The 23,203-nt window shown below is 55.1% G+C and overlaps 3 protein-coding genes across 3 annotated transcripts; 2 read left to right on the forward strand and 1 right to left on the reverse strand.

The window, feature by feature from the left end:
* The first annotated feature begins 298 nt into the window (after positions 1–298).
* On the forward strand, positions 299–10,746 carry LOC138814072 (meiosis initiator protein-like). The gene is made up of 6 exons (XM_070002889.1): positions 299–424; positions 1,935–2,005; positions 3,923–4,013; positions 7,703–7,814; positions 9,397–9,630; positions 10,563–10,746. The coding sequence occupies exons 2-6, from the start codon at positions 1,935–1,937 to the stop codon at positions 10,601–10,603; spliced, it is 549 nt and encodes a 182-aa protein (XP_069858990.1). The 5' UTR covers positions 299–424; the 3' UTR covers positions 10,604–10,746.
* Positions 10,747–11,697: 951 nt separating this feature from the next.
* On the forward strand, positions 11,698–18,312 carry LOC138811521 (meiosis initiator protein-like). The gene is made up of 8 exons (XM_069999237.1): positions 11,698–11,927; positions 12,956–13,047; positions 14,014–14,169; positions 14,552–14,625; positions 15,796–15,966; positions 16,039–16,280; positions 17,303–17,392; positions 17,792–18,312. The coding sequence occupies exons 1-8, from the start codon at positions 11,698–11,700 to the stop codon at positions 17,961–17,963; spliced, it is 1,227 nt and encodes a 408-aa protein (XP_069855338.1). The 3' UTR covers positions 17,964–18,312.
* A 121-nt stretch (positions 18,313–18,433) lies between these two features.
* LOC138814067 (homeobox protein SIX5-like) lies at positions 18,434–22,422 on the reverse strand. Its single transcript, XM_070002879.1, has 3 exons — positions 21,576–22,422; positions 20,089–20,894; positions 18,434–19,521 (listed from the first exon to the last, which is right to left on the reverse strand). The coding sequence occupies exons 1-3, from the start codon at positions 22,373–22,375 to the stop codon at positions 18,911–18,913; spliced, it is 2,217 nt and encodes a 738-aa protein (XP_069858980.1). The 5' UTR covers positions 22,376–22,422; the 3' UTR covers positions 18,434–18,910.
* Between the last annotated feature and the right edge of the window lie 781 nt (positions 22,423–23,203).

Raw genomic sequence — 23,203 nt, forward strand, 5'->3', positions numbered from 1 at the left:
GGGTAGCTGGACGAACGCTGATTGGCCAGCCTCGTGGAGCTCGCCAGCAAGTGTCTTGGAGACACGAGGCCCGGGCTGTGGGACCCGGCCACTGGGGGGTGTGCGCAGCGCGCCTGCGCAGGGCCACTTCTCCTGACCTCTCGAGGCTTCTCGAGGGTCGCACCTCGCCCTGCTTTGGCGGGAACTGGAGAGGGGGCGGCCGGGCGCGTGCCTCTCTCTCCTCAGCGTGGGAATTCGCGCCTTTTCCTCGTGCTGTGCGGGGGGCTCAGAACTTAGGCCGCAGCCGGCGGGAGTCCGGGGGCTTCTGTGCATATTTTTCCCACCCAGGACCGGCCCGGCACGCTGTGGGGTTTCTGGCTCCCCAGTGTGGGGCTGTCGTGAAACCAATAACTTAGGCCTGGCGCCATTTTGGTCACCATTTGAGGTGGGTGCCGGAGGCTGAGAGGACCTGGCGAGGAGCGAATGTTGGGGTGTCTGGTATGGGAGAGGGGGGAAGTGGACTCCCTGGAGCTTTATCAAGTCAAGAGATTTGGGGTCCCCCCTCCCAGAGAGGCCCTTTGTAAAGGTTGTTGCTTGTCTCCTGGTTGTAGGGTCCTGAGGGGGGCACAAGGCCTGGAGACGGAGCGGGCGTTTGAGTGGGTTGAGTTTTGGGGCGTCCCCTCTAAAGTCGGGCCTGTGGAAGGCGCTGTGTAGAGGAGCCCTTGGGAATCTGGGGTCTCTTGGAGTTTGTGTGTGGAGGTAGGTAGATTAGAGAACCTGAGGAAGTGGGATGTGTGTGACTAGAAGCTTCCCGGTTGGAATCTGAATACCCCCATATTGGGGAGAGGGAATGTCTTGAAGTCTGGGGTTCTGGAGTTTTCTGGAAGGAAGTGAGTGGTCTGAAATGGCAGGACTGGAGACTTAGAGTTAGGCTTCAAATCTATAGGGCCTAAGATTAGGAGCCTAAAACCTCAATTTGAGTTTTGGTGTGTGTGTATATGCCAGTCCTGGGGCCTGAACTCTGGGCCTGGGCGCTGTCCCTCAGCTCTTCAGCTCAAGGCTAGCACTCTACCACATGAGCTACAACACCACTTCTGGGTTTTTGGTGGTTTATTGGAGATAAGAGTTTCACTGACTTTCCTGCCCGGGCTGGGTTTGAACCGTGATCCTCAGATCTCAGCCTCCTGAGTAACTAATATTACAGGCATTAGCCGCCGGTGCCCAGCTCCTGAGCTTCTTTTCTCTCAAGGCTAGTACTCTACTGTTTAAGCCACAGCTCCACTTTTGGCTATTTGGTGGTTAATTGGAGATAAGAGTCTCACAGGCCAAGCACCTTGGGCGTATTCATGTCAGCTACTTAGGAGGCTGAGGTCTGAGGAGGCTGAGCACGGAAGTCAGTGCTCTCAGGAAAGTCTGTGAGACTATTATCTCCAACTAACCACCATAAAAACCAGAAGTGGTGCTGTGGCTCAAGTGCTAGAGTGTCAGCCTTAAGTGAAAAAGCTCAGGGACAGCACCAAAGCCCCAGGACATCAGTGCCCAGGGAATTTAGGATTTTTTGTTGTTGTTATCCATGGGGCTTGAACTCAAGACCTGGGCACTGTCTCTGAACGATTTCCACTCAAGGCTACTGTGCTCTATGACTTTGAGCCACAGCTCCACTTCTGTTTTTCTAGTGATTAAACAGACTTGGTTAATTGGTGGACTTTCCTGCCTGGGCTGGCTTTGAACCTCTATCCTCAGATCTCAGCCTTCTCAGTACCTAGGATGACAGGTGTGAGCTACCAGCTCCCAGCTTTAAGTTTTTAATTGAGGCCTCTGAGTCCATCGTTATGGAGAGTTAGGACTCTTAAGTTGAAAAGAAGCACCCAAGAAGAAATGAAAGGTACCCATCATGTGAACCTTTGCTCTGGGAGTCCTAGAGATCGCTAATAATTTATTTTTCCTCTTTCTAGATGTTTGTTTCTGGCAGATACTTGAGTTCCTCTGAACAGCCTAGCAATGATTCCTTGGGTCACAGTAACAGGTAATGGCTCCCCATGTCCCTTCCATCTCTAGCCACTCAGATTGAATAATAACATAATAGGCTGAAGTGTAGCTCAAGTAGTAGAGTGTTGCCTCACATGTATGAAGTGGAGGCCCTGGGTTCAAGCCTTAGTATCACAACAAATAATAACAAACAATAACAACAAGATTCACTTGTTGCTAGGTCTTTTCTAAGACTTTTTTTTTTTTTGGCCAGTCCTGGGGCTTGAACTTAGGGCCTGGGCCCTGAGCTTCTTTTGCTCAAGGTTAACACTCTACCACTTGAGCCACAGCTCCATATCTGATTATTTGCTAGTTAATTGGAGATAAGAGTCTCTCATAAGCTTTTCTGCCTTTGAACCTGGATCCTTGGGTCTCAACCTTCTGAGTAGCTAGGATCACAGGTGTAAACCACGAGTGTCCAACTTGGTTTTCCTTCCTTCCTTCCTTCCTTCCTTCCTTCCTTCCTTCCTTCCTTTCTTTCTTTCTTTCTTTCTTTCTTTCCTTCCTTTTCTTTCTTTCATCCTGGGGCTTGAACTCAGGGCCTGGGCACTGTCCCTGTGCTGCTTTTGTTCAATGCCAGCACTCTACCACTTAAGCCAAAGCACCATTTCCAGCCTTTTCTGTTTATATGGTACTGAGGAATCAAACCCAGGGCTTCAGGCATGCTAGGCAAGTACTCTACCACTAAACCACATTCCCAGCCTGGTTATTTTTTATACAGTGTCTCTTTCTACCCTGCATCTGGGCTGCAGCCCAGCCTATTTCAGGTTTCCCATGGTAGCTGGAATGACAAGCACATTCCTCCATGCCCAACCTGAGATGCAGTTCTGTGGACTTGTCTGCCTGGACTGGCCTCAGACCATGATCCTCTGTGTCTCAGTCTTTCACATAGCTTAACCTGATAGGTGGGAGTGAGCCACCAGTGCCCCCGTCATGCCAGACTTATTGAGATGAGAGTCTCATTAACTTGGCCTGGGATGACCTCAAGCTATGACCCTCCCAATCTCTGTGCCATGAGTAGCTGGGAGTAGCTGAGATTACAGGTGTGAATCACCACATTGGATGACAATAGGTGTTCTAAGCAAAAGAGTGATATGGCCAGATTTTTGCTTCAGAAGCCTCTAGTAAAGAGCAAGGATAGAGGAGGCCAGACAGGAGGCTCAGAGGCCTGTGAGGATGTCAATAGGGACCAGGGGACTGAGTAAGGATTGAGCCCTTGAGAATGGTGAGGCTTGATTTATTTTCTTTCTTCTTTTTCTTTTCTCTTTTTTTTTTGTCGGTTGTGAGGTTTGAACTTAGGACCTGGGCACTGTCCCTAAACTTCTTTTGCTCAAGGCTAGTGCTCTTTCACTTTGAGCTACAGCACCACTTCTGGTTTTCTGGTGGTTTATTGGAGATAGGAGTCTCGCGGTCTCTCCTGTCTGGGATAGCTTTGAACCCAGAACCCTCAGCCTCCTGAGTAGCTGGTATTACAGGTAAGAGTCACCAGCACCTAGCTGAGGCTTAACTTCTTTTTTTTTTTTGTCGGTCGTGGGGCTTGAACTCTGGGCCTGGGCGCTGTCCCTCAGCTCTTCAGCTCAAGGCGAGCGCTCTACCACTTGAGCTACAGCGCCACTTCCGGCTTTCTGGTGGTTTATTGGAGATAGGAGTCTCACGGTCTCTCCTGCCTGGGCTGGCTTTGAACCGCGATCCTCAGATCTCAGCCTCCTGAGTAGCTAGGATTACAGGCATGAGCCACCAGCGCCCGGCTTGAGACTTAACTTCTACTGATGCCCAAAACAGAGTCTTGGGTGCTCCCAGAGTGGGCTTTGTCCAAGCCACAACCTGGGGTCATTGAGATGGGATGTTCAGAAAGTCACATGCTAAATTAATTTGTAGTTGTTCTAACCCCAAGACGGCTCTTGTCACTCAACAGGAATGAGAAGAAAAACCACACCAGCAAACTTCGAGAGCTGGCGCTGCTGCTCCCCATTTCTCAGAAGAGTGGAACCAAGAAGCACACTAAGGTTTGGGGAGCAAAGGAGATGAGGCAGACTAGGGTAGCAGGGTTCACACAGCAGTAAGTGGGGTCTCATTCTGGGAGACCTATCAGATCCTGTCAGTGACCAACATTGAGGTGGGAATGATCCTGCTCTAAAGGATTATTTCTGGGTGTCTGTGACCCCATAATTTGAAGCCTGAGGAATCCTTCCTTTTTTTCTTTTTGTAGGTTATGGGGCTTGAACTCACAGCCTGGGCACTGTCCTTGAGCTTTTTTGCTCAAGGCTTAGTGCTCTACCATTTGAGCCACTGCTCCATTTCCAGTTTTCTGGTGGTTTATTGGAGATAAGAGACTCACAGACATTCCTATCTGGGCTGGCTTTGAACCACAATCCTCAGATTATCAGCTTTCTGGGTGGAAGTACAGGCATGAGCCACTGGCGCCTGGCAAGGATTCCTTTTTGTTTTGTGGTGCTAGAAATGGAACCAAGATCCTCATCCATACTAGGCAAGTGCTCCTGGTGGGTTTCATTTACACAGAAGACAGGGCTATAGTCATGCAGCCATGAGTTTAAGTGCTCCTCCAGCTTCACAGCTGCACTCCCTGGGCAGCTTCCTCAGACTCCACAGGCCTCAAGGTTCTCAGCTGTCAAAGAAGGGAAAAATAACTCCCACTACCCCCCCCCCCCCCCCGCCGCCAAAATAGCATGATGGCCACATGGGGCCCAGCACTTGGCATACCCTGAATAAATGCCATTTTCCTCCACCACTCCCTCATTTGGGGACCTGTGGATTTCATCTCTGAGTTAGCAATGGTAAGCTCTCTCCATGGGCTTTGTAATAAATATATAAAGAAGCTGGGCACCGGTGGCTCATGCCTGTAATCTTAGCTACTCTGGATCCTGAGATCTGAGGACTGCGGTTCAAAGCCAGCTTTGGCAGGAAAGTCCTTGAGACTTTTTTTTTTTTGGGTCCAGTTGTGGGGCCTGAACTCTGGGCCTGGGCGCTGTCCCTCAGCTCTTCAGCTCAAGTCTAGCACTCTACCACTTGAGCCACAGTGCCACTTCTGGCTTTTTTCTTTTTGCTTATGTGGTGCTGAGGAATCGAACCCAGGGCCTCAGGCATGCAAGGCAAGCGTTCTACCACTGAGCCACCTTCCAGCCCAGTCCTTGAGACTCTTATCTCTAATGAACCACCAGAAAACAGGAAGTGGCACTGTGGCTCAAGTGGTAGAGTGCTGGCCTTGAGCTGTAGAGCTTAGGGACAGCGCCCAGGCCCAGAGCTGGATCCCCATGACTGGCAAAAATAAAATAAAAAAGGTAGAAGTGGAGCTGTGGCTTAAGTAGTAGAGAGCTAGCCTTGTGCAAAACTCAGAAACAGTGCCTAGACCCTGAGTTCAAGACCTTGGACTGGCATTTTGCACACATGTGTGCTTGCACATACACACACACACACACACACACACACACCTCATAATCTTTATAAGACAATAAGTAATCACCCTATCCCCAGATCCTTCCTTCATTCACATCTGCAGAGGTCCCTTTGTTGCCCCAAATTGTTATTTCTAGAACTGTGGATTTTGATGTGGATATCTTTAGAACGTGTACGGATGTGGACTATCAGAGTGAGTTCTTCCTCTATCCTCAACATCTTGCATATTTGCGGTGCATAGGTGTTGTAAGAGGTTCTGTGGACCAGACATGATAAAGACGTAAACAATGACAGTCTAGCCAGGGGACAGGTAGCATTTGTAACTGACCAAATGACCACATCCCTCAGAATTCTCTCCCACTTCAGGATACCATGTTTTTGTTTGTTTTGGAAGAATTAGGGTTTGAACACAGGGTCTTACACTTGATAGTTGGGTGTTCTATCACTTGAATTACACCTCCAGCCTTTTTGTCTCTTACTTCAGTTATTTATTTAGTTTGCTTTAGTTGTTTTTTTTTTTGTCGTTGTTTTTTGCCCTTCCTGGGGCTTGAACTCTGAGCCTGGCCACTGTCCCTGAGCTCCTTTTGCTCAAGGCGAGCACTTTACAACTTGAGCCACAGCACAGCGCCACTTCCGGCTTTTTCTGTGATTAATTGGAGATAAGAGTCTCACAGACTTTCCTGCCTCTGCTGGCTTCAAACAACAGTATTCAGATCTCAGTGGCATGAGTAGCCGAGATTACAAACAAGAGTCCCTGGGACCAGGCTTTATTTGTTTTTTGTTTTTGTTTTTCAGATAGTTCCACTTTTTTTTTTTTAACCTGGGGCTGGTCTTAGACCAAGATGGGATAGGAAGGTGTCTCTCTCACTTTTTGCCCAGTTTGGCCTCAAACTGTGATCCTCTGGATTTCTGGCCCCTGAATACCTTGGCATGACAGGCAGGCATGAGGGGTGAGCCAGCCCGTAGGTCCCATGAAGGCAAAGAAAGCAGGTCTAGTATACCCTGACATGCTTAGAGCCTTAGTGAGTAGCCTCAGCTCAGAGAGAGCCAGTGGCTGGGTGGCTGATGCTGGGTACCCAGAGGAGGCTCCCTGCTGGGTGCTGTGAGATGGGTGGGGGCAGGAGGGTTGGGGGGCCTCTTTTCCTGTGACAGCGCCTGGCTGAACTTCCTCTCCATTCTATGTGCTTGAGACACAGAAATCAACTAGTGAGGGCCATTCTGACTGTCAAACAGTTCAAGGTCAATGGGAGAGAACAACAGGGCAGCAGATAATGATAAAACAGTGTGGCAGTGCCTCCGTGGAAATAGTTCTATGGTTGTACAAGTGTGAAAAGGAAAAAAAAAGTGTTTGTTTGTTTGCCAATCTTGGGACTTCAACTCAGGGCCTGGGCACTGTACCTGAGCTTCATTTGTTCAAGGCTAACACTCTACCACTTGAGCCACAATGCCACTTCCAGCTTTTTCTGTGTATGTGGCACTGAGGAGTCCAACCCAGGGCTTCATACATGCTAGGCAAGCACTCTCCCACTAAGCCACATTCCCAGCCCCCCAAAAGAAATGTTTAAAAGGGGGCAGAAGTGGTGCAGTGGCTCAAGTGGTAGAGCGCTAGCATTGAGCTGAAGAGCTAAGGGACAACACCCAGACCCAGAGTTCAGGCCCCACAACTGACCAAAAAAAAAAAATAAACAAAATAAAAGGGGGCAGGGAGAGGGGAATAAAGTGCAGAGGAAGGGAACCAGGACATGGCTCAAGTGATAGAGCACCTGCCTAGCAAGCACCATGTCCTGAGTTCAAACCCTAGTACCACCAACAAAAAGAATGCTGAAGCTGGGCACTGGGGCTCATGCCTATAATCCTAGCTATTCAGGAGGCTGAGAACTGAGGATCTGGGTTCAAAGCCAGCCTGGGCAGGAAAGTCTATGAGACTCTTATCTCCAATAAACCACTAGAAAACCGGAAGTGGCACTGTGGCTCAAGAGGTACAGCGCTTACCTTGAGCTGAAGAGCTAAGGGACAGCAACTAGCCCGGAGTTCAAGCCCCAGGACCAACAAAAAGAAAGAAAGAAAGAAAGCAGGCAGGCAGCTGACCCAGGCTGGGTGAGAAGGGGCAGGCAAGCAAGCATTCAGGAGGCTAGAGGAGGAAGAGAAGGAAGCAGATGAGGGAGTCTGTGAAGAGAAGAGGAAAGCCTCACCATCAGGGATAGAGCATGAACAAAGGGCCTGGGGCCATCCTGTCCTTGCTGTTCTGAGCACAGCTTTTCTGTGTCCTGTATGTTTTTAGAAGGAGATCCTTTTGCACGTTCTGAACTACATCCGCTACCTTCAGAGCAGTATCAATGTGGTCCAGACCCTGATCGGATGCCACATCAGCAGCAGGGAAGTAGGGGCTGCAGGTAAGGATTTCCCACCAGCTGCCCCATACTACATGTGAGCATCCCCCCCCCCCCGTCTCCAGGGCGCCCCGACACACACCATAGCCTGAGGAAGGGATGGCACTGGTAATGCTGTAGGGGGCCTCCAGAATGAAGCAACACAGACAGGAGCAGGCAGGTGGGTGTGAGGAGACATGTGAGGAATGTCTGGGGACAAGCAAGCAGTGGGGGTTGTGATGGAGGGGCAGAGGGACACCCAGATGACATGTGCATGGCTCCTGGGCCTCATCCTTGTGACCTTAGCTTCTTTGGGCTTCAGTTCTGTCACCTGCAGAGCAGGATTGATGCCCCATCTGTATGGGGCGGGGTGGGGGGAGGGGCGGTGGAGGGGGAGATTGGCAGGGTCTGGGATGAAATCCTGAAAGGAAAAAAAAATTACAGAGAATGTCAGGGTCAGATGGAAGAGGCTTTGCCTTAGAATAAGCTCCCCGCTGTCCAGTGTACAAGACAGGTTGTGTGGGTGAAATTGGAATCAGAGAGACCAGAGAAAATACTTCTAGGAACAATGTGGGAAAAAAAAGGCTTGGAGCCGGCAGTTCACACCTGTCATCCTAGCTACTCAGGACACTGAGATCTAAGGATCATCAAGGTTCGAAGCTAGCCCATACCCATACAATAAAGTCTGTGAGACTCTTATCTCCAATTAACCACCACCAAAAAGCCAGAAGTAGAGCTGCGGTTCAAGTGGTAGGGTGCCAATGTTGAGCAAAACAATCTCAGGAAAAGTTCCCAGGCCCTGAGTTCAAGCCTGGGACCTGCACAAAAAAATAAAAAATAGACAATGAGGTCCTATCTGGCAGGGCTACTGGGATGGTAGACCTAGTGGCTAACTTGAGAGAGATGCTAAATATGGAAGTCTTTTTTTTTTTTTTTTTTTTTTTTTTGGTCGGTCGTGGGGCCTGGGCGCTGTCCTTCAGCTCTTCAGCTCAAGGCGAGCGCTCTACCACTTGAGCTACAGCGCCACTTCCGGTTTTCTGGTGGTTTATTTGAGATAGGAGTCTCACGGTCTCTCCTGCCCGGGTTGGCTTTGAACCGCGATCCTCAGATCTCAGCCTCCTGAGTAGCTAGGATTACAGGCGTGAGCCACCAGCGCCCGGCTTAAATATGGAAGTCTTAAGAGGCCTGGGGTCATCCCAAGGTAGTGGTGGTCTCTGAGGTGAGGAAGGTGGGAAGAGGGACAGGTATTGGGGGTTCAGGGCAGGGAGTGTATAAAGTTCCCGGAAGGTGATAGTCCTTTTATTTTCTTGGCCAAGGCCCAGAACTGCCTCAGGGAACCCCAGATATTTTTTTTCCAATCCTGGGGCTTGAACTCAGGGCCTCGGCGCTATCTCTGATCTTCTTTTGTTCAAGGCTAGCACTCTACCACTTGAGCCACAGTGCCACTTCTGGCTTTTTCTGTTTATAGTACTGAGGAATGGAACCCAGGGCTTCATGCATGCTAGGCAAGCATTCTACCACTAAGCCACATTCCTATCCCAGGACCTCACATTTATTCTGTGTTCCGCTACCACCTCCTCTGACACCTCAGTTTCCCTATTTGTAGAGCCCACCTGGGAGCCCACCACACCTGGAAGGCAGGAGAATGTTCTGGACCAGGAGAGAAAGTCAGACACGGTGTCCTTCATCCTCCCACCAGCGCTGGGTCAGAACTCATCTTCAGACCAAACCAAGCAGAGATTCTCCACCCCGCCCAGCTCCCCAAGCTCTCAGAATTCTCATTTTTGGGAGGCCTGCCACAAACCTCGCAAGAAAAAGTGCAAATCGACCCGAGGATCAGGTACTGTGGTCACTGGGTGCTGATTGGGAAGCAGAGGTCAAATAGGAGCAGGGACTCTGCTAGGGGATGGGGAGAGCTAGAATTTCCAGATGCCAAAGGCCGGAAGTAGCCCTAGCCCCCACCTCCTCCTCAGGACAAGATCCAGCCAAAGGTGTCTTCTACACAGGAGCCTGCATAGATCCGGCTCAAGCAGTGCTCTCATGAGAATCACTGTTTAGACTCAAGGAAGGATGTTGCCCCTATGCATTGTCTTGGACAGGGCTCTGTCATTGCTCCTGAGCTAGGGTTTCTTTTTCTTTTTTTCTTTTTGGTGCCGGTCCTAGGGTTTGAACTCAGGGCCTGGGTGCTGTCCCTAAGGTATTTTGCTCAAGGTTAGCCCACTACCCCTTTGAGCCACAGCAACACTTCTGCCCAGGCTGCCTTTGAACTGTGATCCTCAGATCTCAGCCTCTTGAGTAGCTAGGATTACAGGAGTGAGCCACTGAGCTTTCTGTACTCAAGATTGGTGCTCTACCACTTGAGCCAGAGCTCCACTTCCAGTCTCACTGACTTTTCATGCCTGGGTTGGCTTAGGACCAAGATCCTCAGATCTCAGTCTCCTGATGACTAGGATGACAAGCATGACCCACCAGCGCCCAGCTCACCTGGGTGTTTTCTTAAAAAAAAAAAAAAGAAATCTTTCTGCCAGTGCACTTCACACCAGAGAGTTGTGATGTTGATCTGGAATGGACCATCAACCTATCCAGGCCAACCATGCATCATAATTTTCATTGCTTGGTGGTATGTGGACAATGCTGGAAGATGTGTGCATGTCCCGGAGGCATGAGAATATCCATCAGAACCTCATTCTGGGGACAGTCAGGCTACCCCCCCTCCCTCCTATCTCCATCCCCCAAGCTTCTGACACCCCATCTCTACTCACAGAAGAGCAGGATGGACCCCAGATGCTCCGCCGCTCTCTGGATCTGCATAAGCCTGAGGAAGAGGAGACCACATTTCCAGACCCGAGAGAAGAAAATCTGGGGGTAACCACCACCCCTCCAAAATGCCTTGACCTCTGTGATCCCCTCCCGGCTGCACTATCCTCGCTCCAGGATGGTGGTGAAGAAGGGATATTCCAGCTGGTAGTGCAGGACCTGGCTGAGAACATCGACTCCTATGACTTCACAAGTGAGTCTCTTTCCTTACCATCAACTCAGTCTGCGCGTGCACACATGCGTTCGAGTGTGTGTGTGTGTGTGTGTGTGTGTGTGTGTGTGTGTGTGTGTGTGTGTGTGTGTCTGAGGAGTTAAACTCAGGGCTGAGGCATGCTGTCCCTGAGCTTTTGTGCTCCAGGCTGTTGCCCTACCACTTGAGCCACAGCTCTTCATCCGGCTTTTAGTGATTAATTGGAGATAAGAATTTCACAGACTTTTCAGCCTGGTCTGGGTTTAAACCATGATCCTTAGATCTCAGTCTCTTGAGTAGATAAAAAGACAAGCATGAGCCACTGGTACCTGGCTCCTGAACTAAGTCTTTTAGTGTTCTTTACCAGGCACTACAGTGCCCCAAACTGTACAATAGGTCATGGGGTACCCACTGCCCATCCCTTCCCAGCACTCTGGGTCTTGCACCTGTAAGGGAGAAGAAGATCAGGATGGCCTTTCTCTAGAAGCTTCAGGCTATAGAACTGAAGACAGGACAGGACCTCCCCTCCAGACCTCTCTGAGCAGCCAGACTGTCTCTCACATCTGTCACCATTCCAGCTGGGAGTGGGGAGGACTTGAATTCAGGCTTGGCCTCACACTGCCCACATGCATGCGCGGCAGCTTTTTTCTTGAGTATGCCTGTGCTACATTAGAGTCCAAGTTCACTATCCAGTGAAGGAATCACCTTGTCACCATATGGGAACAATGCAGAATGACCCAGACTTCTTGGGGTATCCTAGAGTGCTGTGTACCCCTTCAGGATGCTTCTGATAGGGATGGCAAAGTCAAGAAACCGAGGGGTGATTTGGGCACCCCTGGCCTCACTGCAAGGCCCTTATAGCCTGTGGTTTGGGGCTGCAATGGGGGATTAGGAGGGCAGATGGCAGACCCTGACCCTTCTCTGTCCCTGCTGTTTGGGAGCCTTGGACTCTGGCCTGATCTACAAGATCGGTCATTGCAATTTGCTCCTCCCCCCCCATCTCCCTCCCCCACACCTCCAGACTTATGTGCTATTGACAATGCCAAGGATCATGAGCCCAAGGCTGATGAAGAGGCCCAGCGAGCAGTGGAAACAGCCTTTCTCTTCAACAAGGTGCACATCTCTCCCAGGTAAGTAAGGCCCCCGAGGGCAGATGAAGTCAGGCAGGTGTCTGTCCTCAGCGGGTGTCTTTCAAATAGCACACGTGGCCTGGCTCTGTGTTGGATGTTGAAAGCTCATGGGAAAGCTTGGCTAATCACCTTCTGACTCCCATCTGTAGCCTGGCCCCATATGACTGAGTGACTTTTCTTTTATTCTGGTCAGTCATGGGGCTTGAACTCAGGGCCTGGGTGCTGTCCCTGAGCTCTTTTGCTCAAGACTGGAGCTCTCCCACTTTGAACAACAGTGCCACTTCTAGTTTTCTGTTGGTTCATTGGAAATTAGTTTCATGGTCTTTCCTGCCCAGGCTGGCCTTGAACTGTGATCCTCAGATATCCGCCTCCTGAGTAGCTAATATTACAGGTGTGAGCCGCCAGTGCCAAGCTCTGAGTGATTCTTCTAACACATACACAGTGACTGTGGCAGACATAGCTTGATGCCCCTCCACAGGGTGCACAGGGTAGAGCCCCAACATCACACTTGAGATAGTCTGTGGTTCCCCCTTGCTGTGTCAGTCCTCTCCTCTCCTGCCTCACCCACAGATTTCACACTTTACAAGGCAAAATGACTCCCTCATTCTCCTGGCCCCAAACTCCTCTGGTCTTGTCCCTCTCTTCTGACTTTTGTCCTTCTTTCTAGAGAGCCTGCTACCCTAGTCTACTGGGGAAAATTCTCATGCTACAGCTGAGCTCACTGAAGCCTGCCTGCCTTCCTTCCTTCCTTCCTTCCTTCCTTCCTTCCTTCCTTCCCTCTTTCCTTCATCTCCCTTCCCCCCCTCCCCCCAGTCTCATCCTCCCTGAACCCCCTCCAGTGCAGCCCCCCTCTGTTGCCAGCATCTGCTTCTTCCCACAAGACACAAAGCATCTTGGGAGCCAGAGCCAAAGGACTGTGAACCTCCTTGGGGCCAGCACCCAAAGTGCCACATGAGACACACAAAGGGGGTCACAGGGTCATTCCCAGCCCAGGCTCTGTGTCTGACTCTTGATTTCACCTCTTGCAGGCAGATGCTGATCTCCAGTGAGGAGCTGGACAAGGAAATCCTAGGTGCTAACATTTGGCTTCCTGCCTGGGAGACAAAGGACGACCCCTCGGGTGACTGAAACACTGTCTGTCCTCAGTGTAGGCGGTGGACTTCCTTGTACCCTCCTCCTGGCAGGATTCCCATGGCAGCAGGAAAGCTGGAAAGAGATTGAGGAGCTGCTAAGCATGGGCATGGCAAATGCGCCGTGCCGTGCCTGCTGTTCCAGCCATTTGTTGCTGTGGCAGACATTACTAATTTTTAATCCCTTGATCCCAGATAGTATCTCAGAATCTCTCTTAACACAAAATGTACAGATCACTACCATTATTCTGTTAGATATGGCACAAGATGATAGTAATTTTGTGTGTGTGGTGGGGGGTGGGGGTGGGAGTCATGGGGCTTGAATACAGGGCCTGGGCGCCGTCTCTGAGCTCTTTTGCTCAAGGCGAGCACTCTATCACTTTGAGCCACAGCACCACTTCTGGTTTTCTGAGGTTAGTTGGCAATAAGTCTCATAGAATTTCCTGCCTGGGCTGGATTTAAACCACCATCTTCAGATCTCGGCCTCCTGAGTAGCTACAATTTCAGATGTGAGTCACCAGCGCACAGACCTGATAGTGATTTGGGGGGTTTTGCCATCTCTGATGTAATGCTAGGCATGATGCATCATCATCATCATCATCATCATCATCATCATCATTTTGTGCACATGCCAGGCTTGAACTCATGGCCTCTCTCACTCAGCTTTTTTGCTCATGGCTGACATGCTACCTCTTGAGCCACACCTCTAGTCGAGCATTTTGCTTAATTAGAGGTAGAGTCTCTTGGACATAATCCTCCAGGTCTCAGTTTCCTAAGTAGGATAACAGATAAGAGCCACCCAGCACCCAGATATTAATTTCTTCTACCCACAAACTCCAAATGAGAAACAGTCACCCCTCTACCTCCTGTGCCTGGCAGAACCCCTCAAAGGCAGAAGGAGGGGGACAACCCCTGACCACACTTTTGAGCCCCCCATTTCTTGTTTCTTTTTCCAGAGACCCCACTGGTTTTGGAGCTTTCCCAGAGCAATACCTGGGGTGCGACAGGCTATGCAAGCGACAGTTTAGCACTCAGCCCTTTGTTCTTCAGCTCCCCGAGCAAAGTCCTGCCAGAGCCCATCCTGCAGGATGACACCTTCTACCTGACCGAGGGTAAGCTTCCAGAATGGATTCCTCTTCCACACAGAAAACCCGGGGCTTCCACCCCCACCCCCAAATGCACAGCCCGTGTAGGGCCTGCTGGATCGCCAGAGATGAGTGACCTCACCCCAGCCCCCTCCCCCTAGCAGCCACCATCCAGCACAGGGACAGTCACAAGCTAACTGGAGAGGCCGAAGCTCCATGAGCCCAAAGCAAGAGGCCATGTCCTCCTCAGGACAAAAGGGGCTCCTAGGAAGCCTTTGAGCAGGACTTGAACCCAGGGTAGGGGACCACAAAGGAGAAAGCCAGACACACTGACTCCAGCTCACTAGGCAGCAGGCCCGGCTCAGTTGGGAGAAAAGCATTTGCTTTAGCAGCACTTTGCTCTCCCCAGGTCTCCTGGAAGACGCTTTCTTGCAGCTGGAGTCCCTGCCTTCTCCCTGCTCACCCAAGGCTCCCCTAGGGAAGGTAAGCTCCAGCATATCTCTTTCCACCTGCCAGTCCGTCTGCCCATTTGCCCTTGTTCCTCCTTTTCCTCCCTCCACATTCTCTATGGTTCGCCAAGGGTCTGGCGTAGACCCTGTGAAATAAAGAGGTTTCTTTTTTTTTTTTTTTCCCCTTCGGTCATGGGGCTTGAACTTAGAGCCTAGGCTCTAACAGTTGAACCACAGCATCAATTCCAGTTTTTAAGTGATTAACTGGAGAAAGAGTCTCATGGACTTTGCTGCCCAAGCTGGCTTTGAACCATGATCCTTAGATCTCAGCCTCCTGAGTGGCTAAGATTACAGGAGCAAGCCATTGGCGCCCAGCTCATGTCTTGTGTGTGTGTGTGTGTGTGTGTGTGTGTGTGTGTGTGTGTGTGTGTGTGTGTGTGTGTGTGTGTGTGTGTGTGTGTGTGTGTGTGTGTGCCAGTCCTAGGAACCTGTCTCTGTCCCTGACCTTTTTTTTTTTTGGGGGGGGGGGTCTGGTCGTGGGGCCTGAACTCTGGGCCTGGGCGCTGTCCCTCAGCTCTTCAGCTCATGGTTAGTGCTCTACCACTTGAGCCACAGCACCACTTCTGGCTTTTTTCTTTTGTTTATGTGGTGCTGAGGAATTGAACCCAGGGCCTCATGAATGCAAGGCAAGCACTTTACCACTGAGCCACCTTCCCAGCCCCCCTGACCTTTTTTTTTTTTCTCTCTCTCTTTCTCAAAGAAAGCTAGTGCTCTATCTTTTGAGCCACAGTTCCACTTTCAGCTTTTTGGGGTGGTTCACTGGAGATCAGACTCTCACAGATGTTCCTACCCTGGCTGGCTTTGAACCATAATCCTCAAATCTCAGTCTCTTGAGTAGCTAGGATTACAGGTGTGAGCCACCAGCACCCAGTGGGGCTTGAACTCAGGGCCTCTCACTTGGCTTGTCTGCCCATGGCAGGTGTTTTACCACTTAAGTGCTACCTCCAGCCTGAGTTTTGGCTGGTTATCATGGTCTTTTCTGCCTGGGCTGGCTTCGAACCACCATCCTCTAAATCTCATTAGGAGGTATGAACTCTCAGTGCCCAGCAGAGGATGTGTGTCTAACCTGAGTTATGTCTGGAATGTCAGTGAGAAGAGGGGGGGCCCTCTAGTCCCGACCCCCTTCTCCCTCATCATGGCACAGGATGGCCCATCCTGGGCCCCCCAGGAGCTTCCTGGTTCCTCCAGCCAGAGCTGGCCCTGCACCCCCCCAGACCAATGCTACCTCTCACTGAGTGACAGCAGCGAGACATCGTCCGGATCTACTTCTGAGGACACCGCCACGGATACGGAATCCATGTGGGAGCAGGAAGAGGTGAGAGGGGCGGCCAGCCTTGGAAGGTGAGCAGGTGTCTCGAGCCCCTGCTTATCTCTCTCTCCTGCCCAGGACTTGCAGGCCGACCCGGAGGGCATGCAGTCCTCCAGTAACGAGGATGACTGCGCCTGGACCCCTTCCAGGCAAGCCTTGAACCCTCCCTGGGGCAGGAGGACGGCCAAGAAGAACCGGGCCCACAGGGTCCCCGGGAGACCCAGAGAGAACAAGAAAGCGCCCTGCCCAGCCCAGGCGAAGAAAAAGTGTGTCAACGGCTTCATCATGTTCTGCAGGATGAACCGGAAGCAGTATATCCGGTGGGTGGGTGGGGGCCTTGGGACACCCCCCCCCGCAAATACATGGCCCCATTTCTGGGAGACTTATTTGACTCTTCCTAGAGCCCACTGCCCTGTAGAGTTGTGCCCCCCCTACACACCCCCAGGGCCTTTCTGTGTGTGTGTGTGTGTGAATTCTTGAGCTAAAAGAACACTGGCTAACATGGCCACAAAGGAAGAGGCTGGGGTGGCTGCCTGCTGTCGCTGTCTGTCCCAAGCTAGAACGATGTTGCTGGTGATCTTTGTCCCTCAATCAACTGCTTCCTTCTCCAGCATGCTGGACAGGGCTGGGCCTGGCCAGGGGGTCAAGACCCCCATCCTATCTGTCACCCTGGCAGCCTCCGCTCTGACCTTCCAAGGACACATTCTTGGGGTTGACTTTGGAAAGTTGGGTGCCAGCTAGCTTGAGCACCGAGGGGCTCGCAGCTGTCATTCTAGCTGCTCAGGGAGGTTAAGATGGGAATATCCCAGCTCAAAGCCAGCCTGAGTAAGGAAGTCCATAAGACTCTCATCTCCACCATCAAAAAAGCCAGACATGGAGGTGTGGTTCAAGTGGTAGAGCGCTAGCTTTGAGCAAAAAAGCTCGGGGACAGCGCCCTGGCCCTGAGTTCAAGCCCCATGACTGGTGAGTGCACACACACACACACACACACACACACACACACACACACACACAGAACTGGATGCCAGAGCCTGGGGAGCCGAGAACACGTGGTTTTCTTCTAGGAACATCCACAGAAACATCTGAGGAGTGGTAGCTTCAGGTCCTCTCCCCTCTCCTGGGACATGGGGTGCTCCTTTGGGGAGGACTGAGGCGGTCTCATTGGACCTTCGCTTCAGGGGTGTAAAGGGCTTCACCGGACAGCACCTTAGCTGGGATCTGAGAGCTCAGACCACACGAAAGCGCCAGGAGGCCAGAGTCCCTTGTGTGGCCGGGTCTCGGCCTCTGCAGGAGCTGGGCTGCCCCACGGGCTTTGTGTCACCTCCTTCCCCCCTTGTCTCAGAGCCTGCCCTGGAACTGCGTCCACCGCCGCCACCAAGGAGCTGGCCCAGCTGTGGCGCATGATGTCCCTGAAAGAGCGTCGGCCATACTGGTGAGAAATCCTGGTGTGGTGGGGGCAGGGGATAGGTTGCCCTGACCCTAGGTAACCCCGGCAATGCTCAGAATCATGGGAAGACAGGTCAGAAATGACTTGGGTGAAGAATTTATGGGAAGAAGGCTCCCCTTGCTGACTTCCTTTCTTCTGTCTGTGCACCGCATGGAGTCTCTCAGACCCCAGGCTTATTTTGCTGTTGCGTGTTCTCTTCCCTGAAATTCTGGTCTTCTCCCAATTTCCAAGCTGCCCCCCCACCCAAGCCTTCAAGCATATGCAAAGGGCCTGTGGCTAATTCCCAGATTTGGCTCTGGCAAACCCTGGCCTGGTCACTTCTGGGGACAGAGACTGTGGGGAGGCCGGGATGGTGGGAGAGTAAGGATACCCCATCTTTCCCAGCACCAAGGCACGCAGGTTCAGCCGGCAGCACAACCGCGTGGTGAAGCAGGAGAACTCCAGCAGTGAGGACGACGAGGACTGGGAGATGCCCAAGCCCTTCTACCAGCTGCTGGCCCAGCGCGCATGCGTGCCCCCGGAGCCCACCTCACCACCCAAGCCTGGCCACCAGTGAGTGGTCTCCCCCCCCACACCGGGCCTGTTTCCCCTACCGCAGGAGCCAGGGCTAGGCGGGTCCCTGCTGCTGTGGGTCGCCTCCCCATCCAGTGTTAGGTATTAATTCTGAGCCCCAAGGCTTGACAGGCTGCCATTCGCACAGATGGAATAGAGTTCTGAACTAAGGAGTTCCACCCGCCACCCCCAGAATCAAATGATTACATCCCTGTTTATGTGCCCCCTGTTTATGTTCTTTATAGGTGGTTCCCCCCCAAACTTGTAAGGCCTCAGGTCCCAGGGCCTGTTCTTTAAAGTTGAGGCCTAAATTCTAGCCTCTTCCCCTGCCCCAGGAAGGCAGGCTCAGTCTTCTTGTTCTCTTTTGGGTCCTCTAGTTCTGTGTTGGGCCGCTGGGCAGGCAGATAACCCACACCCTGGCCGGTCCTATTGTCTGTTAACTATTTTAATTGAGATGGAAGCATAACACGGACCTAGAAAAATAAAGATTTTAGGATACAAACTAGACACGGTCAGGGGTGCCCCGGGATGAGAGTAAATCTTTGGTCTGGGGCTGGAGGTGAGGATGTGGATGTGAGTTCAGGTGCAGGGGTGGGGTGAACCCCCCTTCCACCTCACAGACCAGCTCTTCTCCCGCCGGGAGCTGTCTTCCGTGTGCAGGTTCCACGCAGTTCTGAGAATGCCGGCAATCGGTGGAATTATTAATGGAGTCCGGGAGGCCCGGGCTCCGAGGCCTGGAGAGGCAGCCTCGGGCAGGGTCTTTCATTCCCAGCTGGTTCCAGGTAGAGGGGGGTGGGGCAGAGCCTCAACTCAGGAGGTTCCCCCATATAGCTGGGGCCAGCATAATGGGTTCCCCCCACCCTGCACCTCCATGCTTGGAGACGGGGCGTCTCTGGGGGGGTCCCCGTGTCTTGAGCACCATTGTCAGGAGCAGCCACGGTGGCCAGCAGGTCACAGCTCCAGCGGCTCCTCCACAGGCACGGACTGCAGCTGGGTCAGCACCTTGGCCTCGGCCTCCATCCCCTCCTCCACCTCAGCCCCTGCCGCGGCCCCCAGGAGCAGCGCACCGGGCTCGGCCATCCGGAGCACAGGGTGGGCACCCATGCCCAGCCCCTTGTCCGCGTCCAGCAGCCCCTCGGCGCCCGTGCTCAGCTCCAGCCCCGCCGGCCACACAGGCACGGTAGGCACGGTGGGCACGGCAGCGGGCGACACCATCAGCCCTTCCGGCGGGGGTGCAGGGAAGCCAGGCAGGAGGCTGGCCGAGTCTGGGGAGAAGGGCAGGCCGGCAGTGGTGGTGGCGGTGGCGGGGGTGGCCGTGCCCGGCGGCGGCGGGGCCTGCAGGGATAGCGTGCCCAGTGCATGGGGCTCTGGAAGGGCCGGGCTGGGGGCCACCGGGAGGGCTCCCTCGGGGACGGAGATGGCAGACTCTGGCTTCAGGGGCAGGACCTGGGAGACCAGCATGCTGGTGGGGAAGGTGGCAGTGAGGATGATCTTGCCCTGCTGCACGGCCACCCCGGTGACGATGGGGCTGCCGGACACAGGGTTGGCCAGCAGGAAGTTGCCTGGGGGGTAGGGGGGAAGAGGAGAGGAGCTGGTTAGAGCCAGAACAATAAAGTCCCTGGAAGCCCAGTGCCAGTGGCTCATGCCTGTAGTCCCAGCCACTCAGGAAGCTGAGATCTGAGGACTGCAGCTGAAAGCCAACCTGGGCGTGCAAAGCCAGGAGACTTTTTGTTTTTGTCAGTCATGGGGCTTGAACTCTGGGCCTGGGCACTGTCCCTCAGCTCTTCAGCTCAAGGCGAGCGCTCTACCACTTGAGCAATAGTGCCACTTCTGGCTTTTTCTGTTTATGAGGTGCTGAGGAATCGAACCCAGGGCCTCATGCATGCAAGGCAAGCGCTCTCCCACTGAGCCACCTTCCCAGCCACCAGGTGACTCTTATCTCCAATGGAAGTGGAGCTGTGGCTCAGGCGCTGAGTTTTCAAGGCCCACTACAGATCCCCCAGCCAAAAAAAAAAAAAATCCCCTGGAGGTGCAGGGGAGTCTGGCTAGAGCCTTGGGGTCCCAGGGAGAAGGAGGGGGTGAGCCACTCCCTCCCCCAATTCCCCCCCACCAAGGGCAGCAGGAGGTACCTGGGGCGGTGGCAGTGGGAAGCTGCAGGGCGGGGACGCCCACCCCGGAGTTGAGGAGGTGCACGTTGGCAGGGCCGGCTGTGGCTGCCACCTTCACGGGGCTGCCCGGCCCGGCTGCCAGCAGCTGCAGCGGACCCACGGCCTGGGGCAGGGTCACCACCTGGGAGGTGGGCACCACCTGGGGCAGGTTCAGCAGCTGAGAGGTGGGGCCCAGGCTCGCAGGGTAGCCGGGGGATGGGGAGAGCGGCACTACCTGGGGGGCAGCCACGGTGGGCACCGGCCCTGGGGGCAGAGGGAAAGTGGCAGCCGGGAGGGGTCCGGGCACCACTTGGGGCAGGGACCCGGGGGCCTCCTCTCCGGCTGGTCCCGAAGCAGCCACCTGAGCCCCTTTGGTCTCGGGGGCTTCAGGTTGGGGTTCCTCCAGCCGAACCTCTCCAGTCTGAGGGTCCAAGACCAGGGCGGCCTTGGGCTGGCTGGCACCCTGGGCACTGGGCTGCGGGGGAGGGGGAGCCCCTCCCCCAGTGAGCAGCAGGGGGCCCAGGCCTGAGGCTTCACCCAGGGCCAGGCTGTTGATGATGACCGGGCTGCCGTTGAGGAGCACGGCCGGGGAGCTGCCCGCCGCGGCCGCCAGGAAGCCCCCGTTCACCAAGATGGAGGAGGGGGCACCGGCAGTGGGGGGGCTGGCCCCAGTCAGGAAGATGGAGTTCTGGGTGGGGGCCTCGGCGGCTGCGGGGGCCCCGCCCCTGTCCAGGTTCTCAGGACTGCGGCTGGATTCGTCCTCGGTGGTGGGGTTCCCATCAGACTCGCTGTGGGGAGAAAGGCTCGTGACTGGTGGTCCTGGAGGAGGGGAGTGGGGTGCGGGAGGAGGGAACAGAGGCAGACCACTACCCCAAGCTTCCATGTCAGGCCGGGGACCCCAGGGCCTTTGCAAGCCCGGCGGATGGTGGACACCGGGGCAAAGGGCAGCGAAGGAGAGGCTCTGCCTTGCTTTCTCTCCTGAGGTTGCTTTGGCCTCTGGCCGCGCCACCCAGGCTCTGCCCCAAGTCCCCCGGGTCCCCTGGGGACCCCCGGAGAGCCAAGAGGTTGCTGGCCAGCTCGGTCCCCGCGTCCTTTTCCTCCCCAAGGGGGCGACGTCAGGGCAGGGGAGCGAGAGGCCGGGCCTCGGGGTGGGAGGGGAAGGGCTTGGGTTACAGGGAAACCGGAGCCGGGGAAGGTTCACGTTTCACAACAAAGGCAGGCGACCGACCACGCTGTTGGTACCCGCACCCGCAGGGGCGCAGGAGGGGGGGGGCGTGGGAGAGAGTACCGGACAGGGAACATGGGGGCTCCCCTTCACCCCTAAAAAAAACAACCACCCAGCCTCTACCCACGGAGGGAAGGACCGACGCCCCTCAGCCCCCCCCCCCCATGGATGGGGTTCTGGGGGGGAGGGCGCGGCGGGGTGGGAGGGGGCCCCCCGGGGGGGGGACGACTCTCTCCCCGCTCACCTTTTGCAGGGCGCGCCGCCGGCCGCCCCGGTGCGATCGCGCTGCCGCCGGTTCTTGAACCAGTTGCTGACCTGCGTGAGCGAGAGGCCGGTGAGCGCGGCCAGGCGGCGCTTCTCGTCGGGCGTGGGGTAGCGGTTGCCGCGGTAGCAGGCCTTGAGCGCGGCGCGCGAGCGCTCCTTGAAGCAGTACACCGTCTCCTCGCCGTCCCAGATGGTCTTGGGCAGCGGGAACTTCTTCCGCAGCCGGTACTTGTCCACGGCGCCCAGCGCCCGGCCGCGGGCGCGCTCGGCCTCGTGGTAGCGCGCGCGCAGGTAGAGGTCCTGCAGGAAGGCGTGGTGCGCGGCGGGGAACGGGCGGCTCTCGAGCAGCCGGTAGAGCTCGGCGTACTCGCCCCGCTGGAAAGCCACCAGGGCCCGCGCGCGCACCACCGGATCGCTGCCACGTAGGCGCTCGGCCGGGGGCAGAGCGCCCAGGAAGCGGCTCAGGCGGCCGGCGTGGCCCGCCTGGAGCAGCGCCTCGCACACGCACGCCACCTGCTCGGGCGAGAAGCGGAGGCCCGTGGACGGCTCGGCGGCGGCGGCCTCCTGCGGGGACGATCCGGGGATACCTGGGGACCCCGAGTTCTCCGTTCCCGCCGTCGCTTCGCCCGCCCCGGCCCCGGCTGCTGCCGCCGCCGCCGCCTCACCCTCGGCCGCTTGCAAAGTCTGCAGGAGCTGGCGCGCCTCGTCCTCGTCCTCGTCCTCCTCCTCCTCGGCTGCAGCCGCCGGCCCCGCACTCGGCTCGGCAGGCAAGGTAGCCATGTTTTGCAACTTTGGGAAGTTCCTCCCTCCTTCTCCGCCTCCCTCGGGCTTTCCCCAGACCCCTCCCCCGCCTGTCCCCCTCCTCCGCCCCCCCCACGCCCTTCCAGATCGTTTCGCTGCCCCCCACCCCGTGCCAGACCCAACTCTCCACTAGGGTCTCGGTCCCTGTTGAGTGTCCGTCCCCCGCCCCGTCTGTCCGGGATTCTCCCTTTGTTTTCCCTCCGCTCTGGCCGCGCTTTCTGCTTCCCCCTCCAGCCACCCCCCCCTTCCCGCGTGTGCTTCGGGCTCAGAGCCTCAGTTTCCCCATCGGGACAACGGAGGAGGTAACGGGCCGCCCAGGAGGGCCGAGGGCGCGAAGCCGCCTCTGCCCCGAAACAGCTCTTGCAGGCCTCCGCCTCCGGGGTCCACGGCAGGCCCCCCCACTCCGCATCTCGGCGCGCGCTCCGCCCCTCGGAATTCCCGGCTCCGCAGGGGGGCGGGCCTAGCAGGGAGGAGGAGCGGGGAAATGAGCCAGAAAGTTTGCAGCAACTTTTCTTGGGTCTCTGTCCCGGGAGCGGATGCGCGTGGCCCGCACAGGCGCAGTGGCAGGCAGGGGGACGGCCGCGCGGGCTGCTGGCCCAGCCCCCTTTTTCCAGGCTGGGCCCGCACAGCTGGGCTACAGCTGGGTGGGGGCGGTGCCTCCTGCTGACTCGCTCCCCCTCCCCTATTGGCTGGATTCCAAAGCCCCACCCCTCACCGTCCCTCCTCCCCAGTCTGATTCGACCGCTTTCCGCCCAGCTAGCTTCTCGCCAAGCCATTGGCTGCACTCACTCGCCTCCTGATTGGCCC

This window comes from Dipodomys merriami, unplaced genomic scaffold (assembly GCF_024711535.1).
Source record: "Dipodomys merriami isolate MVZ:Mamm:240054 unplaced genomic scaffold, mDipMer1.0.p SCAF_106, whole genome shotgun sequence".
Lineage (NCBI taxonomy): Eukaryota > Metazoa > Chordata > Mammalia > Rodentia > Heteromyidae > Dipodomys > Dipodomys merriami.